At 57.1% G+C, this 17,429-nt stretch overlaps 1 protein-coding gene across 1 annotated transcript; it reads right to left on the bottom strand.

Moving 5' to 3' along the window:
* Positions 1-1,364: 1,364 nt before the first annotated feature.
* LOC110476884 (uncharacterized) lies at positions 1,365-10,244 on the bottom strand. Its single transcript, XM_077789432.1, has 6 exons — positions 9,110-10,244; positions 6,479-6,760; positions 5,067-5,186; positions 3,463-3,554; positions 2,318-2,592; positions 1,365-1,472 (listed from the first exon to the last, which is right to left on the bottom strand). The coding sequence occupies exons 1-5, from the start codon at positions 10,242-10,244 to the stop codon at positions 2,323-2,325; spliced, it is 1,899 nt and encodes a 632-aa protein (XP_077645558.1). The 3' UTR covers positions 1,365-1,472; positions 2,318-2,322.
* Positions 10,245-17,429: the final 7,185 nt, after the last annotated feature.

Genomic DNA, 17,429 nt, shown 5'->3' with positions numbered 1-17,429 from the left:
AAACCCCCCAGGGACCCCAAAAACCCCCTGGGACCCCCAAAAACCCCCCGGGGACCCCCAAAAACCCCCAGGGGAGCCTCTCAGGGACCCCAGAACCCCCGGGGACCCCCCAAAACCCCCCAGGGACCCCCAAAAACCCCCAGGGGAGCCTCTCAGGGACCCCAGAACCCCCGGGGACCCCAAAAATCCCCCAGGACCCAAAAATCCCCCCGGGACCCCAAAACCCCTCCAGGGACCCCAAAAATCCCCCCGGGGACCCAAAAACCCCCCGGGGGCCCCCAAAAATCCCTCCGGGACCCCCAAAAATCCCCCCGGCGACCCAAAAATCCCCCCGGGACCCCCAGAAACCCCCAGGGACCCCAAAAACCCCCCAGGGACCCCAAAAACCCCCCGGGACCCCCAAAAAACCCCCGGGGACCCCCAAAAACCCCCAGGGGAGCCTCTCAGGGACCCCAAAACCCCCCGGGACCCCCAAAAACCCCCCGAGGGCCCACCCGCGACCCCCCCCCGCCCGAAGCCCCCTCCCCAAAACAGTCCCAGGCAGGAATTGGGGACAAAGCCGAGGGGTTTGGGGTCGGGAAGGGGAAATCCGCCCCGCGGTGGGGTCGGGGGTCCCGCGGATTTGGGTCGGGGGTCCCGCGGGTTTGGGGTCGGGGGTCCCGCGGATTTGGGTCGGGGTTCCTGCAGTTTGGGGTCGGGGGTCCCGCGGATTTGGGTCGGGGTTCCTGCAGTTTTGGGGTCGGGGCGCGGTTTTGGGGTCGGGGGTCCCGCAGTTTTGGGTCGGGGGTCCCGCGGGTTTGGGTCGGGGGTCCTGCAGTTTTGGGTCGGGGGTCCCGCGGATTTGGGTCGGGGGTCCTGCAGTTTTGGGTCGGGGGTCCCGCGGATTTGGGTCGGGGGTCCTGCAGTTTTGGGTTGGGGGTCCCGCGGATTTGGGTCGGGGGTCCCGCGGATTTGGGTCGGGGGTCCCGCAGTTTTGGGTCGGGGGTCCCGCAGTTTTGGGTTGGGGGTCCCGCAGTTTTGGGTCGGGGGTCCTGCAGTTTGGGGTTGGGGGTCCCGCAGTTTGGGTCGGGGGTCCCGCGGATTTGGGTCGGGGGTCCCGCAGTTTGGGTCGGGGGTCCCGCGGGTTTGGGTCGGGGGTCCCGCGGGTTTTGGGTCGGGGGTCCCGCAGTTTGGGGTCGGGGGTCCCGCAGTTTTGGGTCGGGGGTCCCGCGGGTTTGGGTCGGGGGTCCCGCAGTTTGGGGTCGGGGGTCCCGCGGGTTTGGGTCGGGGGTCCCGCAGTTTGGGGTCGGGGGTCCCGCAGTTTGGGGTCGGGGGTCCCGCAGTTTTGGGTCGGGGGTCCCGCAGTTTGGGTCGGGGGTCCCGCAGTTTTGGGTCGGGGGTCCCGCAGTTTTGGGTCGGGGGTCCCGCAGTTTGGGGTCGGGGTTTGGCACTCGACGCTTCCCAGCCCTTGCGGGGTCCCGGCGCTGCGGGACCTGCGGGACAGGCCCCGATTTGGGGGTCGGGGTCCCCAAAAGGGAGGAGACCCCGCGGGCGGGGCCGCTTGTAGGGGCAGCCCCTCCCCAGCCCTTTCACCCCTTTTTTGGGGTCCCCAAACGTCCCTTTTCGGGGACACCCCTCCCAAAAAAATGAATCTTTTAACCCTTTATCCCCGGCTTTTTTGGGGTCCCGTTTTTGGGGCCGTTCCCCTCCCCAACCCTTTAACCCCGGCTCTTTTGGGGTCCCCAAATGTCCCTTTTTGGGGACACCCCAACCCTTTAATCCCGGCTTTTTTGGGGTCCCCAAATGTCCCTTTTTGGGGACACCCCAACCCTTTATCCCTCACTCTTTCGGGGTCCCCAAATGTCCCTTTTTGGGGACACCCCTCCCAAAAAACCCCTTCAATCCCTTACCCCCGGCTCTTTTGGGGTCCCGTTTTGGGACACCCCAATCCTTTAACCCCGGCTCTTTTGGGGTCCCGTTTTTGGGGACACCCCAACCCTTTCACCCCTTTTTTGGGGTCCCCAAATGTCCCTTTTTGGGGACACCCCTCCCAAAATACCCCTTCAATCCCTTACCCCCGGCTTTTTTGGGGTCTCGTTTTTGGGGCCGTTCCCCTCCCCAACCCTTTAACCCCGGCTCTTTTGGGGTCCCGTTTTGGGGACACCCCAACCCTTTATTCCTCACTCTTTTGGGGTCCCGTTTGGGGACACCCCAACCCTTTATCCCTCACTCTTTCGGGGTCCCCAAATGTCCCTTTTTGGGGACGCCGCTCCCCTTTCCCCCTCCCCCGGCAGTTTTGGGGTGTCCCGGCCGTGCCCCGTTTTTGGGGTCCCCTCACCTGTCCTATGTCACCTCCTGGGCCGCGGCCTCGGATTTTTGGGGTTCGTCGGGCTCGGATTTTTGGGGTTCCTTGGCCTCGGATTTTTGGGGTTCGTCGGGCTCGGATTTTTGGGGTTCCTTGGCCTCGGATTTTTGGGGTTCCTTGGCCTCGGATTTTTGGGGTGCGCTGGGCTCGGATTTTTGGGGTTCCTTGGCCTCGGATTTTTGGGGTTCCTTGGGCTCGGCTTTTTGGGGTGCGCTGGGCTCCTGTGGGGCCTCAGGGGGGCTGGGACCCTGCGGGGCGAAATTTGGGGTCCCCGAGGTTTTTGGGGTCCCGTTTTTGGGATTCCCGAGGTTTTGGGATTCTCACGGGTTTGGGATTCCCGGGGGTTTTTGGGGTCCCCCCACGGTTTTTGGGATTCATGCATTTTTTGGGGTCCCCGCGTGGTTTTTGGGATTCCCACTCTTTTTTTTAGGATTTCCCGCGGTTTTTAGGATTTCCCGCGGATTTTAGGATTTCCCGCGGTGGTTTTGGGATTCCCACTCTTTTTTTTAGGATTTCCCGCGGATTTTAGGATTTCCCGCGGTTTTTAGGATTTCCCGCGGTGGTTTTGGGACTTCCACTCTTTTTTTTAGGATTTCCCGCGGATTTTAGGATTTCCCGCGGTTTTTAGGATTTCCCGCGGTGGTTTTAGGATTTCCCCGCAGTTTTTGGGGTCCCCCCGCAGTTTTTGGGGTCTCCCCGCAGTTTTTGGGGTCTCCCCGCAGTTTTTGGGGTCCCCCCGCAGTTCTTGGGGTCTCCCCGCAGTTTTTGGGGTCCCCCCGCAGTTTTTGGGGTCTCCCCGAAGTTTTTGGGGTCTCTCAGCAGTTTTTGGGGTCCCCCCGCAGTTTTTGGGGTCTCCCCGCAGTTTTTGGGGTCCCCCCGCAGTTTTTGGGGTCTCCCCGCAGTTTTTGGGGTCTCTCAGCAGTTCTTGGGGTCCCCCCGCAGTTTTTGGGGTCTCCCCGCAGTTTTTGGGGTCTCTCAGCAGTTTTTGGGGTCTCCCCGCAGTTTTTGGGGTCCCCCCGCAGTTTTTGGGGTCTCCCCGCAGTTTTTGGGGTCCCCCCGCAGTTTTTGGGGTCTCCCCGCAGTTTTTGGGGTCCCCCCGCAGTTTTTGGGGTCCCCACCTGGTCGTTGCCCTCGGGGGGGCTCCTGCAGACGATGTCGCTGTATTGGGGCTCCCCGGGGCTCTCCTCGGGCGGCGCCGTGGGCGTGGCGGCTGCGGAAAACGGGCGGAAAAACGGGGAAATTGGGAAAAACGGAGAAAGTGGGGAAAAAATCCTGGGGAAATGGGGGAAAATCCGGGGAAAACAACAGGGGAAATGGGGGAAAAAGGGGGGATTGGGAATTGGGGAACCGAGGATTGGAGAGTGGGAACTGGGAACTGGAACTGGGAATTGGGAACTGGGAATTGGGAACTGGGAACTGGGAATTGGGAATTGGGAACTGGGAATTGGGAACTGGGAATTGGGAATTGGGAACTGGGAATTGGGAATTGGGAACTGGGAACTGGGAACTGGGAACTGGAACTGGGAATTGGGAATTGGGAATTGGGAACTGGGAATTGGGAATTGGGAACTGGGAATTGGGAATTGGGAACTGGGGATTGGGAACTGGGAATTGGGAATTGGGAACTGGGAATTGGGAATTGGGAACTGGGAACTGGGAACTGGGAATTGGGAACTGGGAACTGGGAATTGGGAACTGGGGATTGGGAATTGGGAATTGGGAACTGGGAACTGGGAATTGGGAATTGGGAACTGGGAACTGGGAACTGGGAATTGGGAACTGGGAACTGGGAATTGGGAACTGGGGATTGGGAATTGGGAATTGGGAACTGGATCTGGGAACTGGGAACTGGAACTGGAAATTGGGAACTGGGGATTGGGAACTGGGAATTGGGAACTGGGAACTGGAAACTGGGAATTGGGAATTGGGAACTGGAACTGGGAATTGGGAACTGGGGATTGGGAACTGGGAACTGGAACTGGGAATTGGGAATTGGGAATTGGGAATTGGGAACTGGAACTGGGAATTGGGAACTGGGGATTGGGAACTGGGAACTGGAACTGGAAATTGGGAACTGGGAATTGGGAATTGGGAACTGGGAATTGGGAACTGGGAATTGGGAATTGGGAACTGGGAATTGGGAACTGGGGATTGGGAACTGGGAATTGGGAATTGGGAACTGGGAATTGGGAATTGGGAACTGGAAACTGGGAACTGGGAATTGGGAATTGGGAATTGGGAACTGGGAATTGGGAACTGGGAACTGGAACTGGGAATGGGAACAGGAACTTTGAACTGGGGAATTGGGAATTGGGACTGGGAACTGGGAATTGGGAACTGGGAACTGGGAATTGGGAACTGGAACTGGTGTGGGGCTGGTGCCCCCCTGCCCCGGTGCCCACCCCCTGCCCCGGTGCCCCCCGTTTCCGTGCCCACCCCCCGTGCCCGTGCCCACCTCCCGTTTCCGTGCCCACCCCCCGTTTTTGTGTCCCCCTGCCCCGGTGCCCCCCGTTTCCGTGCCCACCTGCCCGTGCCCGTGCCCACCCCCGTGCCCACCCCCCGTGCCCGTGCCCACCTGCCCGTGCCCACCCCCGTGCCCGTGCCCACCCCCCGTTTCCGTGCCCACCTGCCCGTGCCCACCTGCCCGTGCCCACCCCCGTTCCCGTGCCCACCCCCGTGCCCGTGCCCACCTGCCCGTGCCCACCCCCGTGCCCGTGCCCACCTGCCCGTGCCGCCTTCTCGCTGTTGACCCTCCAGCACCAGAAGGCGCCGCCCAGGCTCACGGCCACCAGGACCAGCGCCAGCACCACGTAGCCCGAGGTGGAGAAAGCCGAATGCCCCCCTGCCCGCCAGGGACACGCCTGACTCACGGCCGTGCCACCCGCAGTGCCACCCGGCCGTGACACCCACCTGTGACACCCACCTGTGCCACCCGCAGTGCCACCCGCAGTGCCACCCACAGTGCCACCCGCAGTGCCACCCGGCCGTGACACCCACCTGTGACACCCGCAGTGCCACCCGGCCGTGACACCCGCAGTGCCACCCGCAGTGCCACCCACCTGGGCCACCCAGCCGTGCCACCCGGCCGTGACACCCGCAGTGCCACCCGCAGTGCCACCCGCAGTGCCACCCGGCCGTGACACCCACCTGTGCCACCCGCAGTGACACCCACCTGTGCCACCCGCAGTGCCACCCGCAGTGCCACCCGCAGTGCCACCCGCAGTGCCACCCGGCCGTGACACCCGCAGTGCCACCCGGCCGTGACACCCGCAGTGCCACCCGCAGTGCCACCCGGCCGTGACACCCGCAGTGCCACCCGGCCGCGACACCCACCTGTGCCACCCACCTGGGCCACCCACCTGTGCCACCCACCTGTGACACCCACCTGTGACACCCACCTGTGCCACCCTCAGCAGTGTCCCCACATCACCTGTGCCCCCACCCGTGTCCCCAGCCATGTCCCCACCCTGTCCCCACCCGTGCCCCCATCCGTGCCCCCAGCCGTGTCCCACATCACCCGTGTCCCACGTCACCCGTGTCCCCAGCCGTGCCCCCACCCTGTCACCAGCCGTGTCCCATGTCACCTGTGTCCCCACCCGTGTCCCCACATCACCCGTGTCCCACATCACCCGTGTCCCCACCCGTGTCCCCACGTCACCCGTGTCCCATGTCACCCGTGTCCCCAGCCATGTCCCCACGTCACCCGTGTCCCACGTCACCCGTGTCCCACGTCACCTGTGTCCCCAGCCGTGTCCCCACCCGTGTCCCCAGCCATGTCCCCCGTCACCCCTGCCCCCAGCCGTGTCCCCACGTCACCCATGTCCCATGTCACCCGTGTCCCCAGCCGTGTCCTGTGTCACCTGTGCCCCCATCCGTGTCCCCATGCGTGTCCCATGTCACCCATTTCCCACATCACCCGTGTCCCCAGCCGTGTCCTGTGTCACCGATGCCCCCATCCGTGCCCCCAGCCGTGTCCCATGTCACCCATGTCCCACGTCACCCGTGTCCCCAGCCGTGTCCTGTGTCACCCGTGTCCTGTGTCACCCGTGCCCTGTGTCACCCATGTCCCACATCACCCGTGTCCCACATCACCCGTGTCCTGTGTCACCCGTGCCGCAGCCGTGCCCGGCTCACCGGCGCCCTGGCAGAGGCTGTGCAGGTGGAACAGGGCGACCTTGCTGTCGGCGGGGTTGCTGACGGTGCAGGCGTAGGTGACGTTGGTGGCGGCGGGCGGCAGCGCCACGCGCAGCGTGGTGCCGTCGGGGGACAGCCGGTGCCACGCGGGGCCCGGCTCGGCCCAGGCCCAGCTGACGTTGACGGCGCCGTGCCCGCTGCCCTGGCACTGCAGCGTCAGGTTGCACCAGTGCAGGGTGCTGGCCAGCAGCTGGCTGCGGGTGCGCGGGCTGGGCACCGCCTCTGCGCCCAGGCCCGCGGGATTGGCCCCAGTGAGAGAGAATCACCCGGAGTCAGCCCCAGATCAGCCCAAATCAGCTAAAATCAGCTGAAATCAGCTAAAATCAGCCCAGAATCACCCAGAATCAGCCCCAAATCAGCCCAAATCAGCTGAAATCAGCCCCAAATCAGCTAAAATCAGCCCAGAATCACCCGGAATCAGCCCCAAATCAGCCCAAATCAGCTGAAATCAGCCCCAGATCAGCCCAAATCAGCTGAAATCAGCTAAAATCAGCCCAGAATCACCCAGAATCAGCCCCAAATCAGCCCAGAATCACCCGGAATCAGCCCCAAATCAGCCAAAATCAGCCCAAATCAGCCCAGAATCACCCGGAATCAGCCCCAAATCAGCCCAAATCAGCTAAAATCAGCCCAGAATCACCCGGAATCAGCCCCAAATCAGCTAAAATCAGCTGAAATCAGCCCCAAAATCAGCTAAAATCAGCTAAAATCAGCCCAAAATCCACTAAAATCAGCCCAAATCAGCCCAGAATCACCCAGAATCAGCCCCAAATCAGCCCAGAATCACCCGGAATCAGCCCCAAATCAGCCCAGAATCACCCGGAATCAGCCCCAAATCAGCCCAAATCAGCCCAAATCAGCTGAAATCAGCTAAAATCAGCCCAGAATCACCCGGAATCAGCCCCAAATCAGCCCAAATCAGCTAAAATCAGCCCCAAATCAGCCCAAATCAGCCCAGAATCAGCTGAAATCAGCCCCAAAATCAGCTAAAATCAGCCAAAATCAGCCCAGAATCACCCGGAATCAGCCCCAAATCAGCCCAGAATCACCCGAAATCAGCCCCAAATCAGCCCAAATCAGCTAAAATCAGCCCAGAATCACCCGGAATCAGCCCCAAATCAGCCAAAATCAGCCAAAATCAGCTGAAATCAGCTAAAATCAGCCCAGAATCACCCGGAATCAGCCCCAAATCAGCCCAAATCAGCCCAAATCAGCTGAAATCAGCCCCAAATCAGCCCAAATCAGCTAAAATCAGCCCGGAATCACCCGGAATCAGCCCCAAATCAGCTAAAATCAGCCAAAATCAGCCCAAAATCAGCCCCAAATCAGCTAAAAATCAGCTAAAATCAGAGAGAATCAGGCAGAATCACCCCAAATCAGCCCAAACATGAGCCAGAATCACCCCAAATCAGCCCAAACATCAGCCCAAAAATCAGCTAAAATCAGCCCAAAATCTGCCCCAAATCAGCCCAAAAATCAGCCCAAAATCAGCTAAAATCAGCCCAAAATCTGCCCAACATCAGCCCCAAATCAGACCAAAAATCAGCCCAAAATCAGCCCCAAATCAGCCAGAAGCAGCCCAAATCAGCCAAAAAATCACCAAAAAGTCATCTAAAATCAGCCCAAAATCTGCCCAAAAATCAGCCCAAAATCAGCGAGAAGCAGCCCAAAAATCGGCCCCAAATCAGCCCCAAATCAGCCCAAAAATCGGCCCCAAATCAGCCCCAAATCAGCCCCAAATCAGCCCAAAAATCGGCCCCAAATCAGCCCCAAATCAGCCCAAAAATCAGCCCCAAATCAGCCTCAAATCAGCCCAAAAATCAGTCCCAAATCAGCCCCGAATCAGCCAGAAGCAGCCCAAAAATCAGCCAGAATCAGCCCAAAATCAGCAAAAATCACCCAAAATCCAGCAAAATCACCCCAAATCACCCAGAATCACCCCAAATCATCCAAAATCCAGCAAAATCACCCCAAAATCACCCAGAATCACCCCAAATCATCCAAAATCCAGCAAAATCACCCCAGATCACCCAGAATCACCCCAAATCATCCAAAATCCAGCAAAATCACCCCAAAATCACTCAGAATCACCCCAAATCATCCAAAATCCAGCAAAATCACCCCGAATCACCCAGAATCACCCCAAATCATCCAAAATCACCCCAAAATCACCCCAAAATCACCCAGAATCACCCCAAATCATCCAAAATCACCCCAAATTCACCCCAGATCACCCAGAATCACCCCAAATCATCCAAAACCACCCCAAATCCACCCCAAATCCCCCCAGGACCAAAACGTCTCCGGTGAAGGGAATCTGTGATCCGTGCCTCAGTTTCCCCACCCAAAACCTGCCTTTTAACTCCACGATGAATTAGCTAATTAACGAACTGCATTAATTAACCAAGCCCCACCACCACAGACACGCAGGCCGCAGGGCTGATCGCCCACCGGCGCCGCCTAAGACCCCAATCCTGCCCCGTGCCTCAGTTTCCCCACCCAAAAACCCAAGCGAACCGAACGAGCGCCGAACTAATTAAGGGATTAATTAACCGCGCGAGCCCGGCGCACCGTGGACGGTGAGGTTGAAGGCCTGGTCGTCCACCAGGGCCGGCTGCAGCTTGATCCTGGCGCCGAAGACGCCGCTGTCGCCGCGCTGCAGCTGCCGCAGCCGCAGCGCCGTGCCGTTGACGGGCTCCAGGCGCCGGCCGAAGCGGTCGCGGGGGTCCGGCCGCTCGAAGCCGCCCGGGCCCACCTCGGCCACCTGGATGGTGGCGCCGGTGCCGCCCGAGAAGCTCCACTCGATCTCCTTCACCGTCCGGTTGGGCGGCAGCGCCGGTGCCAGCAGCACCGAGCCGCCCAGCACGCCGTGCACCGGCCGCGGCGCCGCGGCGCGGGCATGGCCGAAGAGCAGCTCTGGGACAGAGAAATGGGTGTTGGGACAATTTGGGGACAATTTGGGACATTTAGGGACAATCTGGGGACAATTTGGGGATGTTTGGGGATGTTTGGGGATGTTTGGGGATGGTTTTTGGGGTGCCAGCAGCACCGAGCCGCCCAGCACGCCGTGCACCGGCCGCGGCCCAACGGCGCGGGCATGGCCGAAGAGCAGCTCTGGGACAGAAAATGGGGTGTTGGGACAATTTGGGGACAATTTGGGGATGTTTGGGGACAATTTGGGACAATTTGGGGACAATCTGGGGATGTTTGGGGATGTTTGGGGATGGTTTTTGGGGCGCCAGCAGCACCGAGCCGCCCAGCACGCCGTGCACCGGCCGCGGCGCCGCGGCGCGGGCATGGCCGAAGAGCAGCTCTGGGACAGAAAATGGGTGTTGGGACAATTTGGGGACAATTTGGGACATTTTCGGGATGTTTGGGGATGTTTGGGGACATTTGGGGATGGTTTTTGGGGTGACGGCAGCACCGAGCCGCCCAGCACGCCGTGCACCGGCCGCGGCGCCGCGGCGCGGGCATGGCCGAAGAGCAGCTCTGGGACAGAGAAATGGGGTGTTGGGACATTTGGGACAATTTGGGACATTTGGGGACAATTTGGGACAATTTGGGGACATTTTGGGACATTTTGGAGATGTTTGGGGACATTTTGGGGACATTTTGGGGACACTTGGGGACCTTTTTCAGACATTTGGAGAGCGTTCTGAGGATGCTTGGGGATGTTTTGGGACCGTTTTTGGGACACTTTGCACATTTTAGGGACGTTTTTAGGACATTTGGGGCCATTTGGGTCATTTTTGGGTCATTTGGGGACATCTGGGGACATTTGGGGAGGAAGAGGAGGAGCAGCGTCCTGGCAGCGGCCTTGGCCGGGCTCGGAGCCGTTTGTGTCCTTAAAACAGAGGGAAAAGCAGAAATTTTGGGGGAAAAAGCAGCCAAAAAGGTGAATCCGTGCCAGGAGAGGAATTCCCACCAAAAACGAGAAGGAAGGACGGGAATTTTGGGGGAAAAAGCGGCTGAAAAGGGAAATCACTGCGGGATTGGAGCATCTGGCGAGCAGGTGTTGTCGGCAAAAGAGGGAAAAGCAGAAATTTTGTGGGGAAATCAGCAAAAAAGGTGAATTAACAAATGTGGGGTCTCTGAGCCTCCAAAAATGAGAGGGGAAAGCAGAGGTTTGGGGGAAAAAATCAGCCAAAAAGGTCAAAAACTAAAAACTACGGGTTTGGCTCTGAGGTGAACCCCAAAAAAGCGAGGAAAAGGATGGAAATCTTGGGGGGAAATCAGCTAAAAAGGTGAATTTACTGCAGGAAAGGGATTTCCTCCGAAAAAGAGAGGGGGAAACGGAGATTTTTTTGGGGGAAAAATCGTCCAAAAAGGTCAAAACCTAAAAGCTACAGGTTCAGCTGCGGCCCCAGCGGAGCTCGGGGCTCTCACCAGAACAACGCTCCAGCAGGGACTGGGTGGAATTCCCAGCCAGAATTTCCAAAACCTCCTTTTCTGCCCCAAAAGGCGCCTCCTGCAGCAGCCCTGCGGAAAGCGAGAGGGGGTTTTCCTTTTTTGGGTAGGATTGCTGCAAAATTGGGGATTTTTGGTAAAATTGCTGAAAAATTGGGGTGTTTTTTTTGGAGCAGAATTGCTGAAAAATTGGGGTTTTTGGGTAAAATTGCTGAAAAATTGGGGGTTTTTTTTTGGAGGAGAATTGCTGCAAAATCTGGTTTGGTGGTAGAATTGCTGCAAAATTGGGGTTTTGGGGTAGAATTTCTGAAAAATTTGGGTTTGGGGTAGAATTTCTGAAAAATTTGGGGTTTTGGGTAGAATTTCTGAAAAATTTGGGGTTTTGGGGTAGAATTTCTGAAAAATTGGGGTTTTGGGGCAGAATTTCTGCAAAATCTGGGGTTTGGGGCGGAATTTCTGCAAAATTGGGGTTTTGGGGCAGAATTCTTGAAAAATTGGGGTTTTGGGTAGAATTTCTGAAAAATTTCGGGTTTTGGGGTAGAATTTCTGCAAAATTGGGGTTTTTTGGGTAGAATTTCTGAAAAATTGGGGTTTTGGGGTAGAATTTCTGCAAAAATGGGGTTTTTTGGGTAGAATTACTGCAAAATTGGGGTTTGGGGGCAGAATTTCTGCCAAAAATTGGGGTTTTGGGGCGGAATTTCTGCAAAATTGGGGGTTTGGGGTAGAATTTCTGAAAAATTTGGGTTTTGGGGCGGAATTTCTGCAAAATTGGGGTTTTGGGGCGGAATTTCTGAAAAATTGGGGTTTTTTGGGTAGAATTTCTGAAAAATTGGGGTTTTGGGGTAGAATTTCTGCAAAATTGGGGTTTTGGGGCAGAATTTCTGCAAAATTGGGGATTTTTGGGGTAGAATTTCTGCAAAATTGGGGTTTTTTTGGGGTAGAATTTCTGAAAAATTGGGGTTTTGGGGTAGAATTTCTGCAAAATTGGGGTTTTTTGGGTAGAATTTCTGAAAAATTGGGGTTTTGGGGTAGAATTTCTGCAAAAATGGGGTTTTTTGGGTAGAATTACTGCAAAATTGGGGTTTGGGGGCAGAATTTCTGCAAAAATGGGGTTTTTTGGGTAGAATTACTGCAAAATTGGGGTTTGGGGGCAGAATTTCTGCAAAATTGGCATTTTGGGCAGTTTCTGCCCAATTCCTGCTCCCCGGAGCCGCTGGGCAGCTCCAGGCAGGGACAAAACCCCAAAATTTTGGGATCGGCGATTCCCCCCGGGATGGGGCCTGATCGCAGCCCCAGGGGAAGCTCCTGAGATTCCAGTTGGGAATTTTTTCCCTTTTTTTTGGCATTTCCTTGGGAAAATTCCGCTCGGCGCCGCCTCCCCCCCCAGCTGCCACCTGCGCCACCCCCGCGCCGGAATTTGGGAATTCGGGAATCTGCCGGGATTTGGGAATTCGGGAATCTGCCGGGATTTGGGAATTCGGGAATCTGTCGGGATTTGGGAATCTGCCGGGATTTGGGGAGTTCGGGAACCTGTCGGGATTTGGGAATTCGGGAATCTGCCGGGATTTGGGAATCTGCCGGGATTTGGGAATTCGGGAATCTGTCGGGATTTGGGGAGTTCGGGAATCTGCCGGGATTTGGAAATCTGCCGGGATTTGGGGAGTTCGAGAATCTGTCGGGATTTGGGAATTCGGGAATCTGCCGGGATTCGGGAATCTGCTGGGATTTGGGAATTCGGGAATCTGCCGGGATTTGGGAATTCGGGAATCTGCCGGGATTCGGGAATTCGGGAATCTGTCGGGATTTTGGGAGTTCGGGAATCTGCCGGGATTTTTGGGAGTTCGGGTTTTTCGGGACTTTGGGAATTCGGGAATTTGTCGGGATTTTGGGAATTTCGGGAGTTCGGGATTTCAGTTTTGGGGTTTCTGGAGTAATTTCGGGATTCGGGAGTTTCGGGATTTCGGGAATTTTTCGGGGTTTGGGGATTTCAGGAGTTTCGGGATTTCAGGAGTTTCGGGATTTCGGGAATTTTTCGGGATTTCGGGACCAGCGGGGACGGGGCGGGTCCCTCCCGGGTCCCTCCCGCCGTGGGGACATTCCCGGTGTCCCGTCCCGGTCCTGTCCCGGTCCTGTCCCGGTCCCGTCCCGGTCCTGTCCCGGTTCCATCCCGGTTCCACCCGGGCGGCGCTCGCTGCGAGCCCCGCTTGGCCCGGGCTCCATTCCCGCTTTTCTCGGGTTTAATTCCCGCTTTTCCCGGGCTCCATTCTCGCTTTTCTCGGGTTTAATTCCCGCTTTTCCCGGGCTCCATTCCCGCTTTTCTCGGGTTTAATTCCCGCTTTTCCCGGGCTCCATTCCCGCTTTTCTCGGGTTTAATTCCCGCTTTTCCCGGGCTCCATTCCCGCTTTTCCCAGGTTTGATTCCTGCTTTTCCCAGGTTTCATTCCTGCTTTTCATGAGTTTCATTCCCGCTTTTCCCAGGTTTCATTCCCGCTTTTCCCTGGCTTGAGGTTTGCTTTTCCTGAGTTTGATCCCTGCTTTTCCAGGATTGGATTCCTGCTTATCCCAGGTTTCATTCCCACTTTTCCCTGGTTTGATTCCTGCTTTTCCAGGATTGGATTCCTGCTTATCCCAGGTTTCATTCCCACTTTTCCCTGGTTTGATTCCTGCTTATCCCAGGTTTTATTCCTGCTCATCCCGGGTTTCATTACCACTTTTCCAGGTTTCATTCCCGCTTTTCCCTGGTTTGATTCCCGCTTTTCCCAGGTTTCATTCCCGCTTTTCCCTGGTTTGATTCCTGCTTTTTCCCAGGTTTCATTCCCGCTTTTCCCAGGTTTCATTCCCGCTCATCCTGGCTTTGATTCCCGTTTTTCCCGGCTTTCATTCCCACTTCTCCGGGATTTGAGTCCTGCTCATCCCGGGATCGATCCCTGCTCACCCCGGGATCGATCCCTGCTCATCCCGCTTTTATCCCTGCTTTTCCCGGCTTTCACTCCTGCTTTTCCAGGGTTTGATTCCCGCTTTTCCACCTTAGATCTGAGGGGATTTTTCGGCGCTCGGTGAAGTTTTTTGGGGGTGAAGCACCCCCCGACCCCGGGGGGGGATGCTGAGAGCGGGGAGGGGCTTCCCAAAATCCCCAAATCCCCCCGCAATTCCAAAATCGGCGCCCTCGCTCCCCCTCGGGGATGGTCTCCGGCGCTCCCGGAGCCTTTCCCGGGATTTTCCCCTTTCCCAGGCCGGGAAAAGCGGCCGGGGGGGTCCGGGCCCCTCCCGCTGCAAGCGCCTCCCCGCTCAGGCTGTTTATCCCAGATTTTGATGGTTTTTGGGAGCACGGGGAGGAGGGAGGAGGAGCAGCGGGATCCATCCCTGCTCCCGCTGCCTCCCAGAGCGCCCCGCATTCCCAAATTCCCAACTCCAGCCTCGCTCACAGCCCCGCGCCTCGTCCCCCCCGGCCGGGTTCTGCTTTTCCTCGCTTCCCACGCTCCGGGCTGCGATCCCGGCGCTCCAAATCCCGGGAATTCGCGCTTTTCCCACCTCTCCCGGCCTGATTTGGGGGCATCACCTGGCGGCAGCATCGGCGCCCGGCCCCGCGAGGCCGATTAATCGCCGAGGCTAATGAACCCTTAATTAACCTGCCCGGCCGGCGGGACGCTTTGCCCGCAGGAATCCCGCCGGAGGGGATTTGCGGGAATTCAGGAATGCTTGGGAATTCCGGGAGGGGATCCCTCGCTCCCGGGCTTTACGTAAGGAGCCGCTTCGCAACCCCGGGCGAGGGGAGGAAAAAAAAAATCGCAGCGCCCCCCAAATCCAATGAAACCCCCCCAAAATCCGCGCCGGGAGGGGCGGCGGGAGGAATTCCAGAGGTTTCCCGGGATCGGGGCTCCCCGCACTCACCTGGGCCGAGCCCCAGCAGCGCCAGGAGCAGCGGGGGCAGCCGCGCTCGGCCCCGCCGCTCCCGCCGCATCCCGGCTGCTCGCTGGGCTCGGCTCGGCTCGGCTCGGCTCGGCTCGGCTCGGCTCGGCTCGGCTCGGCTCGGCTCGGCTCGGCTCGGCTCGGAGCGGGAATCAGCGGCCGGAGCGGCGAGGAGGAGGAGGAGGAGGAGGAGGAGGAGGAAGGAGGAGCGACCACCCCGGGGCGCGGAGCATCGCGGGGCTCAGAGCGAGCGGCTCCCCATGGGGAAACCCGGGAACGCGGGGGGAAAAACGGGAACGGGGGGCGGAAAAAACCGGGAATGGGGGGGGGATAACGATGGGAAGGGGGGAAAAATCCGGGAATGAGGGGGAAAATCCGGGAATGGGGAAGAAAATCCGGGCTCGCGGGCGGGCGGAGCGCGCTGACCCCCGACCCCGCCCGGAGCGGAGCCCGGATCAGCGGCGGCCGCGCCGGGCACGGCCCGCGGAGATTCCCGGATTCCCGATTCCCGATCCCGATTCCCGATTCCCGCGGCTCCAGAGCCCCCGGGGCCGCGGGAGGTTTGGGGGGAGAGAAGCCGGAATCCATCCCTGCCCCGCTCCCTCCCTCCCTGCTGCCGCTTTTCCAGCCGGGAATGCGCGGAGAGCGCGGCCAGCCGGATTTGGGAATCCCGTTTGTCCCGGCTGGAATTCCCGCTGGGAATGGAAAATAGGGAATGGGCTTGGGAATCCCGTTTGTCCCGCCTGGAATTCCCGGTGGGGAGGGAAGACAGGGAATGGGTTTGGGAATCCCATTGATCCTGCCTGGAATTCCCGGTGGGAATAGAAAATAGGGAATGGGTTTGGGAATCCCGTTTGTCCCGCCTGGAATTCCCGCTGGGAATGGAAAATAGGGAATGGGCTTGGGAATCCTGTTTGTCCCGCCTGGAATTCCCGGTGGGACTGGAAAATAGGGAATGGGTTTGGGAATCCCGTTTGTCCCCGCTGGAATTCCCGCTGGGACTGGAAAATAGGGAATGTGTTTGGGAATCCCATTTATCCTGGGTAGAATTCCCGGTGGGGGATTTGGGAATCCCGTTTATCCAGGCTGGAATTCCCAGCGGGAATGGAAAATAGGGAATCGCGGGCTTGGCACCCAAGGGGTTAATCCCATCCGTCTTTTTCCTTTTTTCCCGGATTTTTTTGAGGAATTCCCACGGGAGCATCCAGGGCTGCCAAAAAGTCGATTTTTGGCGCCTTTGGGTGCCCCAATCCCTGCGGGATTCCCCTTTTCCGCCTCTCATCCCCAAAAAAAACTCCGGGAAAACGGGAAAAATCTCCGGGAAAACGGGCCCGAGGGGTCCTGCCTTAATGAGCGGGTTAATTAACAGCAATTAAGGGTTAATGAAGGGGGAATAAAACCTCTGGAATTAAAGGGAAGGGTTTGGAGCCAAACCCAGCCTGGGAAATTCGGGATGCGGAGAATTCCTGGAAGGAAAATTGAAAATTTTCCCAAAAATTTGCAGGGATCGTGAGGTGGAAGGACGCAGGAAATTGGGAATTCTTTGGGATTTTATTGGATCAGAGCCGGAAAAAAACAGGGAAACCAGAAAAGGATCCAGGGAAAAGTTCCCTCCCAGGGCCAGGAGTATCCCGGATTTTTAGGGAATGCTGGAATAATTTGGGTTGGAAGGAGCCGCAATTCCATGGGCAGGGAGAGTCCCGGCGGCCCGGGATGCTCCCAGCTGGAATTCTGAGGAATTCTGAGAAATTTTGAGGAATTTTGAGGAATTCTGAGGAATTTTGAGGAATTCTGAGGAATTTTGAGGAATTCCCGATTTTTTCCAGCCCCGTTTCCTTGGATCACGCCGGTGGGCGACCCGGTCATGTGGAAATGAGGGGATTTTCAGGGATTTTCAGGGATTTTCAGGGATTTTCAGGGATTTTCGGGAGTTCTAAGGGATTTTAGGGGATTTTATGGAATTCGGAGGCATTTAAAAGAATTTCAGGAAATTTTAAGGGATTTTCAGGAGTTTTCAGGGATTTCAAGGAATTTTCAGGAATTTTAAGGGATTTTAGGGAAATTTCAAGAGTTTCCAGGAATTCTAAGGGATTTTAGGGAATTTTCAGGAGTTTTCAGGTATTTTAGGGAATTTTCAGGTATTTTAGGGAATTCTCAGGTGTTTTCAGGAATTCTAAGGGCTTTTAGGGAATTTTCAGGGATTTTAGGGAATTTTCAGGAGTTTTCAAGGATTTTAGGGAATTTTCAGGGATTTTAGGGACTTCTCAGGTGTTTTCAGGAATTCTAAGGGCTTTTAGGGAATTTTCAGGGATTTTAGGGAATTTTCAGGAGTTTTCAGGGATTTTAGGGAATTTTCAGGTGTTTTCAGGAATTCCAAGGGGTTTTAGGGAATTTTCAGGGATTCTAAGGGATTTTTGGGAACTTTCAGGGACTTTCAGGGATTTTCAGGAATTTTCAGGGATTTTCAGGAATTTTCAGGTGTTTTCAGGAATTCTAAGGGATTTTTAGGGAACCCAAATCGAGGGTTTGGGACCCAAATCCAGAGTTTGGGAATCCCAAACCCAGGGAACGGGGAC

The sequence above is a fragment of the Lonchura striata genome, chromosome 33, assembly GCF_046129695.1.
Source record: "Lonchura striata isolate bLonStr1 chromosome 33, bLonStr1.mat, whole genome shotgun sequence".
Lineage (NCBI taxonomy): Eukaryota > Metazoa > Chordata > Aves > Passeriformes > Estrildidae > Lonchura > Lonchura striata.
This window is presented reverse-complemented; position numbering and strand designations above follow the sequence as displayed.